A 13,472-nucleotide genomic window follows, 5' to 3' on the forward strand; every position below is an offset into this window, starting at 1 on the left:
CTGCCTGCCTCCCTCCCCTGCCCGCCTGCCTTCTCTGCCTGCCTCCCCTCCCTTTCTCCTTTTTTGGACCTGGGCATTGGCTAAAGTGTGTGATCATGTTCATTTATGAGGTGGTTACCAAGGAAAATGTGCTACACAGCATTGTTCATGTCTGAGATGCTCTAACTACAATTAGAAATAACAGAGACCCATCCTAGAAGGATGAAATCAGCCACATCTGGCCTGCTGGGATTTATGCAGCCCCTTTGTCCAATGTCCCCAGGCCTAGTGGCTGAATTACAAAAGGAAAAAGCCTTTCATTCCAAACTGGCTTCCTCAGCCTGCCCTCTCCACCACCACCCTGGTGAAACTGCTCTAGTCCAGGCTGCCAACGACCTTTCTGTTGTGAAATCCAGAGGACTCTGTATAGAGTTGGCCCTCCACATCTGCAAGTTCTACATCTGTGAATTCAACCACCTGAGGATGGAAAATATTTGGGAAAAAAAATAAACTAACAATACAACAATTAAAGATAATACAAATTAAAAACAAAGTATAGCAACTGTTTACATAGCACTTACATTGTGTGACGTATTATAAGTGACCTAGAGATGATTTGAAGTATATGGGAGGATGTATGTAGGTTATATGCAAATACTACACCAGTTCACATGAGGGACTTGAGCATCTGGGCATTTTGATATCTGTGGGGTTCCAGGAACCAATCCCCTGAGGAAACTGAAGGATGACTATGTCTTACCACATTTTCACACAGCTGACTACTTCCATTAACAAGCTGAACTCTTGGCTCTCACTATACCCCCTTCTGCTTTTTTATCCTACTTCCAGCAGTTTCTCCTCAATTGACTTTGCGGGTTCCTCTGATTTTACCTGACCTCTTTAGGGCTTGGTCTTACGTAGTTTTCTTTCTCTGCATTCTCTCCTAGGGGTTTTCATTATTATTGTAGCCTTTATACAACAATACTCCCAAATGTTTCTGCTGAGCTCTACTGGTGTATCCATCTGCCTTCTTAATGCCCACTTGGATAGTTCATTGGCTTCTTCGATCCCACAAAGTCCAGATAGAAATCTTTTCTTCCCAAGCCTATCCTGCACTCTCTCCCTTATTTCCCCATCTTGGTGAATGGTACAGTCATCACTTGGAGTCATCCTTGATTCCTTTCTCTCCCTCACTTCACAGATACAACCCACCTGCAAGATTTAAAAAAAAAATTAGTCTTATTTTCAAATATGTGTGGACTCTGTCAACTTATCTTCACCTTCGCTTTCACCACCATCATTAAAAATATAGGGATTTCTTGGAAGGATACAACCAGTGTGGGCTGCTGAGGACATGGTTAAAAGAGGGCCCCAGTGTGGACATCTTTCATAAACCCTTGGGGATACTCTTGAAGACAGAAATTTCAAAAACGAATTTCAGTGCTATTCATAAAGAGAAGTTAAGTGTAGTCTACTGTGAACCACATACCCTCCCCAGGGCAACTAACTTAAATATCCTACCTAAGAGATTGGCCTGCCAAGCTATCACTTCTCACAGGGGCTACAAGAACCCACTCTTCTTTCATTCTACTCTTGCCAACCTCCAGTGATTATCTGTATAACATCTACAACAATCTCTTTGAGACATAAATTGAATGCTCCATGGATCTCCACTGCTCTTAGATCAAAATCCAAAATGATTTAACCTAGTCTACAAAAGCCTGCATGATCTGGCCCCTGCCAGCCTCACCAGCTTCATTTTCCCTCATTGCCTATTCTCTACCCACACTGGTCTTAGTTCAGTTCTTCAAATGCACTAAGCTCACTTTCTGTTCTGGGACATTATTGTTGACTTATTCACATGGCAGGTTCTTTTTCATCCTTCAGGACTCTTAATAGCATCCCAGAGAACTCCAGTCCACAGTAGATACTCCATCTTCCTCACCAGCTTCTCGATTTTATTGCCTTGTAGTAATTATAATGTGTAATTATACTTTTGCTTGCTTATTTGATAAACATCAGTCTCAAATGCTAGCTGTAAGCTTCATGAGGGCAATGACCATGTTGGCCTTGTTTATCACAGTATACTTAATAACTAGCATAGCGTTTGACACAAAAATAAATGCTTGATGAATATTTGATGAGTGAATACATATATTCCACGAATAGAAATGGAAGACTTGAAACCAAATGCTGACTTGAGGAAACACTTCAGGGCAAAGGATTTTCATTTAAAGTATAATCTGTCAAAAACAGGTTTGTGTCTGTAACTTTGATCAGTTTTGAGAGGGAGGACGGTGGTGAAATAGGAATGTGTATTTGAAGCGGGAGGGGAAAAGACTAAGTTTGGGGAGAGTGAACAAGGAGGAAGCCAGTCACAGAAATACATTGGGAGAGTTCCCAGCTTTCATCAGAGGCCCCTTAGGATGGAGAGGGACAAAGAGAAGCTCGGATTCCTGGGGAGCAAAGTCAAATTCTGAAATTTTAGGGATGTTCTTTCCCTCGTTGTGAACTCTAATGATGCAGTAATAGCTTTGCTTAAAGGAGCCCTGTCCCTGGGAAGTCATGAACCAACATGCCAGAGAATGTTCCAACAACTCACAGGTAGAATAGACCCTAAATATCTTATATTCCACTGTGGGAGAAGCAAGCCCCTCTCCTAAGTTAGGATCAAGTTTCTTACCCTTCCTATTGTCAGTTCTAGCCAGTTTGGATCTTTCCTAGAAAACAGATTGATTAATCCATAAGTACATATCAGTATATATACACACAGATTACACACACGCCATTATTTTTGAGTTAAAAGATGTATGGTCTCTTAAATTATCTTGTAGGAGCCCAGCAATATTAAAAAATAAAATGTACTCGTTTCCTTCATATGCCAGAGATAAAAAATCTCATCTACAGAAATTGTGTTTCAACATCTTATTTATTTTATGATATATAACCAAAGTGATGGTAAAACCAGAGAGCTGACCCAATAGGAATAAACGGCTTGCTGCAGTAAGTATCTGTGTTGCTGGTTTTCCCAGGTGGCTCTTATCTCCAGCAAACATTTGTACAGAAGACAAAAGCATAACCCACCTTAGGGGTGAGTTAATTTTATCCTGTGCTGAAGACACAGAGGTTGAGAAAGAAAAATCTTTTAAGGCTTGTGCCCAAACTATAATGGTTCATTTGTATCTGTTCCACCATCACCAAGGTGATTGCTTTTATTTATTTATTTTTTGAGACAGAGTCTCACTCTGTCGCCCAGGCTGAAGTGCAATGGCATGCTCTCAGCTCACTGCAACCTCTGCCTCCCGGGTTCAAGCAATTCTCCTGCCTCAGCCTCCCGAGTACCTGGGATTACAGATGTATACCACCATGCCCAGCTAATTTTTGTATTTTTAAGTAGAGACTGGGTATCACCATGTTGGTCAGGCTGGTCTGGAACCCCTGACCTCATGATCCGCCCGCCTCAGCCTCCCAAAGTGCTGGGATTATAGGCGTGAGCCACTGGGTGATTGCTTTTTGTAACAAAATATAATCAAGAAAACCCTTAGAAGGGAGCCAGAGACTGCAGGTGAGGAAAGAAACTTTGTCTACTGCCCCATACCTCACCAAAGGCCTCAGGGAGTCCAGCTTCAGGCTGGGTGTTTCGGAAAGCCATGGATAAGTGTTCCTATGATGGCTTCCTACTCTCAGTACACAGCTTGAAACCAGGGCCTAAGGACTGCCTTTTGGATTAGCGTGGTCAGGAAGACAATAGAAACATTATTGCTACTGATACTATTAATAATGGCAGTAGCTAACACTGATTGAGGTACTTACTAGATGCCAGGCACTCTTTGAAGGTCTTGAAATGTATTAACTCATATTAATACAAGTAAACTGACACATTTTACAGATGAGAAAATGGAGACAGAGTTTAAGTGACGTATTCAAGGCCACACAGCTGGTAGCTAAGGGTCATTGAATGGCTTTCGGAATTGGGTAATGTTCTACCAACTCAGCTGAAACACCGACACTGGACGGACGGCTTTACTGTCTGCCAGTCTGATTGAGAGATGGGGGCTCATGTCTTCTCCTGGGGCAGTATAACAGAAACTTCCATCTAAAGTGAGTGTCAGAAGCAGGTCTGTCATTATTCCTAATGGAGACTGTGAAATGCCATTTGTGTTTGAATCTTGGACATAGGGGGTTGGGGGGACAGTCACTATGATTAGATCTGTGAAAATGCTAACAATAAAATTGGATTTCTTAAGGGCAGGATAGTACTATCTACTTCAAAAAATATCTTCACAGTGACATTCCTTGAAGCTGGATTGAATTGAAAATACTCCGTACTAGAGACACTGAGTCACTTTGAGACATAAATACTTTTACTGCTCAAATGACTAGAATTATTCTGTAAAAAGACCGATGAATTTAGTGTCATTTCTTATTAAAAACTCTTTCCTGTTGCAACCTTCAGTTGTCTGGGGTAGCCAATACTGGTGTGGTTATATTGAAATCTTTCTTTTAATTTAGAATATTATAGGAAATTACTAAAATGATTAGGGTAGATCAAAGGACAGTAATGTGAAGTCATTTGGTATTCAAAAGAAAAGCCTTTTAAGAATTGTGTTCAAACTATAAAGGTTCATTTGTATCTGTTCAGCCATTGCTAAGGTGACTGATTTTGTAGCAAAACACAAACCAAAAAAACTACTTTAAAAAGTTCAGAACAAATTATTTTACTTTGCATCTGCTCTTTCTGAAGCATTGTTTCCAAGCAAGGAGCCATCGTCAATGGCCTTCAAACATGCATTTGTTTCACTTTTATTACCAGAGATGTAAACTAGAAGTTATGAACATTAATAACTTTTACAATGGTTATGGTATTTGCTTATTGAAGCTTCACCTTTATATTCTTTGAAAGCATAATCAAAGGTGCAGCAATGAATCTGTGGCAAGTTTTAGCTCCCTGTATGGCCAAAAGGGCAAATCTCATGGATAGGTGGGGCTGTTAACAATGGAGCTACTATCTACTGAACGTCTTCTATGTACTAGGAACTGTGCTGCGTGCATCACACATGTACATTACCTTTTAATCCTCATAATAGTTCAAAGAACTATGGTGCTATGAGGCCAGGTGCGGTGGCTCACACCTGTAATCCCAGCACTTTGGGAGGCCAAGGTGGTCAGATCACTTGAGGTCAGGAGTTCGAGACCAGCTTGGCCGAGATGGCAAAACACTGCTTCTACTAAAAATACAAAAATTAGCTGGGCCTGGTGGTGTATACTTGTAATCTCAGCTATTCAGGAGGCTGAGGAAGGAGAATCTCTTGAACCCAGGAGGTGAAGGTTGCAGTGAGCTGGGATCATGCCACTGTACTCCAGCCTGGCAACGGAGCAAGACTCTGTCTCAAAACAAAAAACAAAAAACAAAAAACAACAAAAAAAACTATGGTGCAATTACTCCCATTTCAAAGATTAGGAAACTGAGAGGTAGATAAAATAAGCAATTTTCCTGGACCACTCAGCTACTAAGTGAGAATCAGGATAACTGCTACATTTTTCTGTTATAATAATAGTGCTTTCCAACCTTTTCCTTATCAGTACACATATAGAAAAGGATGATACTTAGACAATGCACTGGAGTAAACATGAAAATGATCAAGGTCTGAAGATACCAAACCCTTTCTGAACACTCCAAGGGCTAAGAGGAGTCAGTATCTTGGTATCACTCACGAGAGATATGTCATGGAGCACAGGTTAGGAAACTCAGCTCTGTGTTCTAATATTTTAAAAAATCTTGATAATCCAGACTGGTCTGGGAATGTGGGGATACCTAAGGATCAGTTTGAATTAGTAAAATCTGCATTAGAGAATATGAGAAATGTGCTTGTTCATTTATTTCAAGCTTGTGTTAGTGTCTGAATAATGCTTGGAGACCTTCTTACCCTCAAATATTTAAAGACAAGCTTCGAGGCAGTGGTTTTCAAATTTGTTTGAAAGCAACACATCCTCCTTCTCAAATACAATTTTAAATGAAAGGCCAATATATAAAACGGATAAAAATGGAACTGCTTTGGTTAGTTAAGGAAGACCCAAAGCTTCCTGCCACCCACCCTCACTCCCACCCACAGGGGCCCTTTCGGTCATTTCTTGAGATGCTCCAGGCTCTAACAGACAGTCTGCAAACCACTGTGTGTCTGAAAACCACTGCATGAAGAAGCAGTGTCTCTCAAAGCCCCAGTAAAGTGCAGGAATCTCTACTCTGGTGGTAGGATGGCAAGGAAGTCAGAGATTTGCTCAATAGACTGTGAGACTCCAAAGAAGGGAACTAAAGCCCGGGGAAGTTTTGCTGAAGTAAGGGGATTGGAAGCATCTGTCACACAGCAGGGAAGGACAGGCTTTCCATAATTTTTTCTGGGGCACTCAGTCACTTGGAGCCTGAGCTGACAGTTCATTCCAGCTGAGTCAAGATTTGTCCTACTTGTTTTTAGGAAGCAAGTCAGCAACTCATGGTAGAGAGTGGCAACTGGGAGACGTGGCTTTTACCTCTAGTTCTGCCCCCTGGTACGGACTTGGGAAGTCATGTAACCATTTTCAACCTCAGTTTATCATCTGTAAAGTGGAACAATACCTGCCCTAATTCCTTCTCAGAGTCATAAAGAGCAAATGAAATAATCTATATGGATGTTATATGCACATTAGCCATTAAATGAATAGTTTGAATCCAATTATTGAATTGTCAATTTACCAAGATGATGCACGGATGGTGGATAAGCACATAAAAGAGCATCTTTTATGCTCAACATCAGTAGTAGAAGAATAAAAATTAAAACTACAACGAGATACCAATGCACACCTACTATATGGCTATAATTAAACAACAGTGACGCAACTGAAAATAACTGGCAAGTGGAGCAATTAAGACTCTCACACAATATTGTTCGGAATAAATGGTAGAGTAGCCATTCAAGGAAAGAGTTTGGCAGATCCTTAAACATTTAGTTAACATCTGACTCAGGAGGCCCACTCTGAGGTGTTTACCTGAGTGAAATAAAAACTGTGTTTACACAAAAGCCTATATGTGGATTTCTATGGTGATTTTATTCATAATCACCAAAAACTGGGAACCACCCAAATGTCCATCATCTGGTGAATGGATAGGCACTGTGTGATACAATGGGCTAGTCCTCAGCTATGAGATGGAACAAGCGACTTACACTCACAAAGTGAGTGAATTTCAGCTGTTATACTAAGTGAAAAGCCAGATTCAAAAAGTGACATACTGTGTGATTCCATCTGTACGACATTCTCAAACAGGCAAAACTAAAGGGAGAGAAAACCGATTAGTGGTTTCTGAGGCTGGGTGTAGGAGGAGGCTTGACTACAATGGAGGATAAGAGAATTTTGGGAGGTTATGAAACTGTTCTATATCTTAATTATGGTAGTGATGATATAACCATGTATTTTTTGAAACTCATAGAATTTGCACTAAAAAGGGTAAATTTTAATGTATATAAATAATACTCAATTTTTTTAAATGGAAAAACCTTAATAGTGCTGATAAACTATTTTTAAACCTGGGGGAAGAAACCTTTTTAAGTTGATTACACCTTTTGGAAAGAATATTTCCACCACTACTTTGCTTTAGAATTTCCTCTGTGTCCCTCACCATTGGCTCAAGATGAGCCTTAGTCCAATGAGACTGATAGTGAATTCTGAGTTCGTAGAATTAGAAGAATCTGAATTAAAGAGGTTTTACTTTAATCTTTAGAAGGCATCTTTAATCTCAAAGCTTTTCTAGAATGGTGTTCTTCATCACAGAAATACAGCCCTGTCTGAAGTGGCAGAGAGCTGAAATAAGGATGAGAATAATTAATCAGAAAGTAGTTATGTCATGGGAGAGATGATGGAAACTGATAATAGCCACATCTTGCCAAAGATGGAAGAAGATGAAATGAATTCCTCAGAGGATACCCGTGGGCTCCGGCTAAATCCATACTTTCTGGGGTATTCAAGATCTTCCTCCTGATCTCTTTGTCTTCTCTGTAGACCATTTACAGGCAGGGCTTGGGCATGAGACTAATTCACTTCTAGGCTAAGGCCTCACAAGTGATATACAACTATATCCCAAACAGCCTGTCCCCAAGGGACAAGGCCCCTTTGAAACACTTCTGGCTGTTTAAAAAGAAAATGAATTAATGAAGAGAGCTCGTGTGCCTGGAACTGTCCATTTTCATTATTGTATTTCAACAAGGGCATCCTTAGACATTTTTTTCTGTGCCCAGCTTTATTTTTCAAAACGCTTTCTTCTTATTGATATCTTTCTACATTAGGACCCAATACCCAGCTGCTTTATTCAACAAATATTATTTACTTATTTAGTCACCCAGTCTGTAGTGCAGTGGCACAATCTCAGCTCGTTGCAGCCTTGACCTCCTGGGCTCAAGTGATCCTCCTGCCTCAGCCTCCTGAAGTAGCTGGGATTACAGGTGTGTGCCAACACACCTGGCTGACTTTTGTAATTTTTTTATAGAGATGGGGTTTTGCCATGTTGCCAAGGATGGTCTCGAACTCCAGGACTCAAATGATCTGCCTGCCTTGGCCTCCCGAAGTGCTGGGATTACAGGTGTAAGCCATCATGTCTAGCCAACAAATATTTATTAAGCATCTACTTTTTGTGTTGTACAGGTCTGTGCACTGAAAATATGCCTGTGAAGAAAGCAATATTCCTGTTTCCATGGATCTTACTGTCATAGTGGAAAACACCAAAGATTAATATACAAATAGATAATAATAGAAAGTCTGATATGGACTGGTGCAATGAAGAAAAATAAGGTATGTTAAGGAGATAGAAAGTGATGGGTGTTGTTTTAGATAGGCTGGTCAGGGAAGGTGATATTAAGTGGGGATTGGAATGCAGAGGAGGAGAAAGTCATTTGGATATTTGGGCTAAGAACACACTAAGGGAATGTAACAGAAGGTGCAAAGATCTTGCTGAGACAGGACTTGACATGTTCAAGGAATGACAAGAGGACTGAGAGGCAGAGGGAAATGTGAGATCATATAGGGCTTCAAGAAAGAGTCTGGACTTTAGGGGTGATGGAAGCCACTGGAAGGTTTCAAGCAGAGAAATTATATTTTAAACGGCCAAACAGCTGTTGTGTGCAAAATAGATTGCAGGTGGAATGAAGAACAGCAGTCTGGAGGCTGTGGTGGTAGCTCAGGCAAGACATGACAGTAGCTTGGATGTGGTGGTTGTCATGGAGGTATGAGAAGGGGTTGGATTCAGGTTACCTTTCTGAAGATAGATTAGAGTGAACCTGCTGATGGATTGAATGTGGGGTGTAAGGAAAGAGAGCAGTCAAAGAGGACCTAGAGTTTTGTATTGATTCACTAGGAAACATTAGTCTGGGCAAGACAGCAAGACCCCATCCCTACAAAAAATAAATTAGCTGGGTATGGTGGTACATGCCTGTGGTCCCAGCTACTTCAGAGATTGAGGTGGGAGGATCACATGAGTCCAGGGAGATCAAGGGTGCAGTGAGACACTATCATGCCACTGTACTCTAGCCTGAGCAACAGAGCAAGAGCTTGCCAAAAACAGAAACAAAAACCAAAACCTAATTTTATACAGGTTTGTGCAAGGCACTGGAGAAGTAAAGAAGAACAAGACACAGTTAGTGCCTTCAGGGAACTCATGGTACTATTTCAGATTTCTAGACTTCTAGAGGGAAGTACATGGTGCTGTGGAGTGGGCAGGAAGAGAACAGATGATTCTGTATGTGGGCCTTAGGGAAGGTATGAGTTAGAGTTGGAAGGGAGAGTAAGAGTCCACTAGATGCAGAGAGTAGCGCAGAGTATCCCAGAAAGGGGGATCAGTAAGGGCGGGAGCTCAGTGGGCTGCTGTGTGAAGGGCAAGGGGTGCATGGGGTGGTGGTGGAAGAGGAGGCTCAGAAGGCAAGTTGGGGAGAACCCTGTGTGCCACCCAAGGAGTGAGACCCTCATCCTGTCTAGATTTGGGCAGACAGTTTGGAATGGGCAGCCAGTGAGATGTTTTAAGCAAAAGAGTGATGCTCAATCCCTCCTATCTAAACAGATGAGTCAACTCAGAATACCAACAAATAAACTATACATGGATTACAATTTATTGTGGTATTTAAATTCCTTTATCAACAAATTTCTGTATCATTTGAATTGACAAGTAGAAGCACGCTCACTTAGGGTGGAGAAATTCTACTAATCTTGTGGTTGATTCAGACAGAACATCTACTCTGTGCCAGGCACTGTGCTTTAAGTTTAATTTGTTATCACAAAGTGACGTCCTTGCCCTTAAGGAGCTTATTATAGGAGGTAGACATAGAACAAGTGATTTCAAATGTGATGAAAAGAAAGTTGGGGGAAGAAAAGACAAAAGGTGCTACAGAAGCATTTAATGGAGGAGGTACTCTCATTTAGGGATTCAGGGAGGCCTCCCTGAGGAAATGGTCATTACGTGAAGACTAGCTGATTATAATTTTATTGATCATAAGCAGCAGAATCATCCCCATTTCTTTAATAATCAGCCTTTCTTTCAAGTGGTCCCTTCTCTTCTGTTTTGAAGCACATCCAGTTCTTGCCTACCTTGAAAAGAGGAAAAAACCAAATATCTCACTATTTTATTTTATTTATTTTATTTTTGAGATGGAATCATGCTCTGTCACCCAGGCTGGAGTCAGTGGTGTGATCTTGGCTCACTACAACCTCTGCCTTCTGGGTTCAAGCAGTTGTTCTGCCTCAGCCTCCCTAGTAGCTGGTACTACAGGTATGTGCCACCATGTCTGGCTAATTTTTATATTTTTAGTAGATAGGGTTTCATCATGTTGGCCAGGCTGGTCTTGAACTCTTGACCTCAGGTAATCTGCTCGCCTTGGCCTCTCAAAGTGCTGGGATTACAGGCATGAGCCACCGCGCCCAGTCGAAATACCTCACTTATATACACCCAAACTAAGCTTTTCATTTTTTTCCAGAATCAGCCACATAATTCTGACTTTCCTATAGTCTGACATCCACTCACTCATTTATCTGTTCAAGTCGTGTGCCTCTTGCCTGGTATTCGCCGGGATTCCCCATGGATTCCGTGGTTGAAACACAGGATGTGAGGTGTGGTGTTGAGCAGAGGAAGCCATGATGAACTTCTGCATTTGCAGGACGTACACAGGACTGTGGCCCCCGCCGCCCCCCGCCCTGCCCGTGTGGGTGCTGGAGAAGCACTGGAGGGTTGAAGCCTGGGCAGCAGAGGTGTGTGTTAGATCCTTAGCATGGGTGCTGATGCAGCCATGAAATGAGATGAGGAGCCATGGTCGCAGGCACGGCTTCTGTGCAGGTGAGAGATGGGATGGGGTGGGACAGAGCACAGCAGGAGAGATCAGCTCTGGAAGGTATAGAGGAGAGAAACAGCAGGACTGAGGAGATGTGTGGAGGTAGGAGTGAGTGAGTGAGGAGTCCCGAGTGACCTTTAGGACTCCAGCTTGTGTGACGATGGATGGTGGTGCCATGGCTGAGATTGGCTTAGATTGGGAACAGACTGAACGAGCAGATTTGGACCTCCCAAGTGTGGGAATTCTGAAATCTCCTTTAACATCTTCCTTTCCCCTAATCTCTCTATATAATCAGTCATTAAATTCCCTCAGTGTTCCTTCAGAACATCCCTCAGGTTCATGTTGACCCTCCTAAGGTTGACCTCAGCCCTTGTCCCTTTAAAGTGAGATGTTACAGCATCATCCTAACAGGCCACCTGGCTGCTAGCTTCCACTCTTCAGCCCAGCCTGTATTCTGCTTCCTAAAATACACCCTCTTATTTGACATCTAATCATGGCCTTAATGGTTTGCTTACTTTATTGTAGTAAACCCGTAGTCTATCCCTTGCTTCTTCATGTGTTTATTCTCCTTTTCCCATCTTTCTTTCACAATGAAATGATTCATTCCTTGAAGACAGAAACTGTATTCTAAAGCTTCTTTGTTAGTAGTGCCTTCCAGAAAGTTGTGCCCAACGGTAAATTTGTGTTAACTTTAATTTTCTTTAAAAACAATAAGAATACAATGTGATGAATATTATTTTAAAGTCTCACATTGCAAAGCATTTTTCAACAGGTATGGGCCAATGCACATTCTGTGTGTGTATGAGTGTGTGTGTGTGTGTGTGTGTGTGTATTTTTTAAGGTATATTATTTGAATTTTTGCCAGTAGCAACCTGAGGTGGATTACCTACTGAATGAATTCCATTTCAGTAGCTGGCTTTGTAAGGTCAGTATCACCAAATGCCAGGGATAGGAAAGATAATTGAAATCTAGAGTGAGGCAGTGTAGATTTAGATTTTAGCTTCACTACTGACCAGCTGTGTGGCGTTCTGCAAATTACTTAACTTCTCCAATCATAAGTGATGTATCTAAGATCTGATAAAAAATTATGGCAAATTTTCATAAAAATTAAATGAGCATTTAACACGGTTTCTGGCATATAGTAAGCACTCGTAAATAATGATAATGGTAAAAAAAAAACAGCTAACATTCATTGGGTGCTTGCTCTTCATGCTCAATGCTGTGGATGCATTTCGTCATTTAAATTTCATAACAAACCTAAGAAGTAGATATTGCTGCTGTCTTCATTACACAGATGAAGAAACAGAGGTTCATAGAAGTTATGTGGCTCATCCAGAGATTGTCTCCTTACCCTCTTTAGGTAACTTTTTATTTTTTTGAGTCCAGGCTAGAGTACAGTGGTGATCATAGCTCACTGCAGCCTCCACCTCCTTGGGCTCAAGCAGTCCTCCCATCTCAGACTCCTGAATAGCTGGAACCACAGGTGTCTGCCATGCCCAGCTAATTTTTGTAGAGAAGGGGTTTCTCCGTGTTGCCCAGGCTGGTCTTGAACTTCTGATCTAACGCAGTCCACCCACTTTGGCCTCCCAAAGTGCTGAGATAACAGGTGTGAGCCATCATGCTTGGCCCCTTTAGGTAACTTTTATCTAAAGCTCCTGTAAGGAGCAAAAAGGAGAAGTGTGGGTGTATCACTTCTTTCCCACATATCCTGCAAGAATGCTATGAGAAAAGCAATAGCCCTAGAGAAGGATGAGCAGAGGCCCTGGTAGATCTGCCACCTGGATAATACCCCTGTGCAGGAACCAGCACCCCCAAGGCATCTGGGTAAAAGGAGCTCTCCAAAAGGCAAGCAGGGGTTGATTAACCTGAGCCTTGGGCAGACAGTGGCCCTGGCTATGCCTGGCCAATCTGGGGTCACAGGCCTCTCTGTGAACTTAGGATGGGGGTGGGGTGGCAGAGGGCCTGTGATGTCCTTAGCTCCAGCTGCAAGCTCCTGGTTCCTGCAGCCTTCCTTCTTTTTCCATAAGGCAGCTGAAGATGCAGAAAACCTTTCCTTCCTATTTGTGGTGTTGTGAAAGACCCCTGCATCTTTCCTGCTGTGATAATAAAGGACAAAAGATGAGACTATTTGAAACCATCTAAGCCCTCATCGGT

General features: G+C 41.9%; 1 protein-coding gene across 16 annotated transcripts in view; it reads right to left on the minus strand.

The window, feature by feature from the left end:
- Window positions 1–13,472, minus strand: part of MAGI2 (membrane associated guanylate kinase, WW and PDZ domain containing 2) — a 1,439,413-nt gene that overhangs the window by 6,317 nt on the left and 1,419,624 nt on the right. For 10 of the 16 annotated variants that reach the window (XM_032275750.1, XM_032275745.1, XM_032275743.1 and 7 more), the window contains one exon: window positions 2,663–2,699. The exons of 5 other annotated variants lie outside the window; for them this stretch is intronic. In XM_032275750.1, the coding sequence (XP_032131641.1) occupies window positions 2,663–2,699 (37 nt within the window). Of the gene's footprint in view, window positions 1–2,662; window positions 2,700–13,472 lie in introns of those variants that run through there. One more of the 16 variants, XM_032275758.1, reaches the window with a different exon arrangement.

The sequence above is a fragment of the Sapajus apella genome, unplaced genomic scaffold (assembly GCF_009761245.1).
Source record: "Sapajus apella isolate SASKATOON/1434 unplaced genomic scaffold, GSC_monkey_1.0 scaffold7, whole genome shotgun sequence".
Taxonomy (NCBI): domain Eukaryota; kingdom Metazoa; phylum Chordata; class Mammalia; order Primates; family Cebidae; genus Sapajus; species Sapajus apella.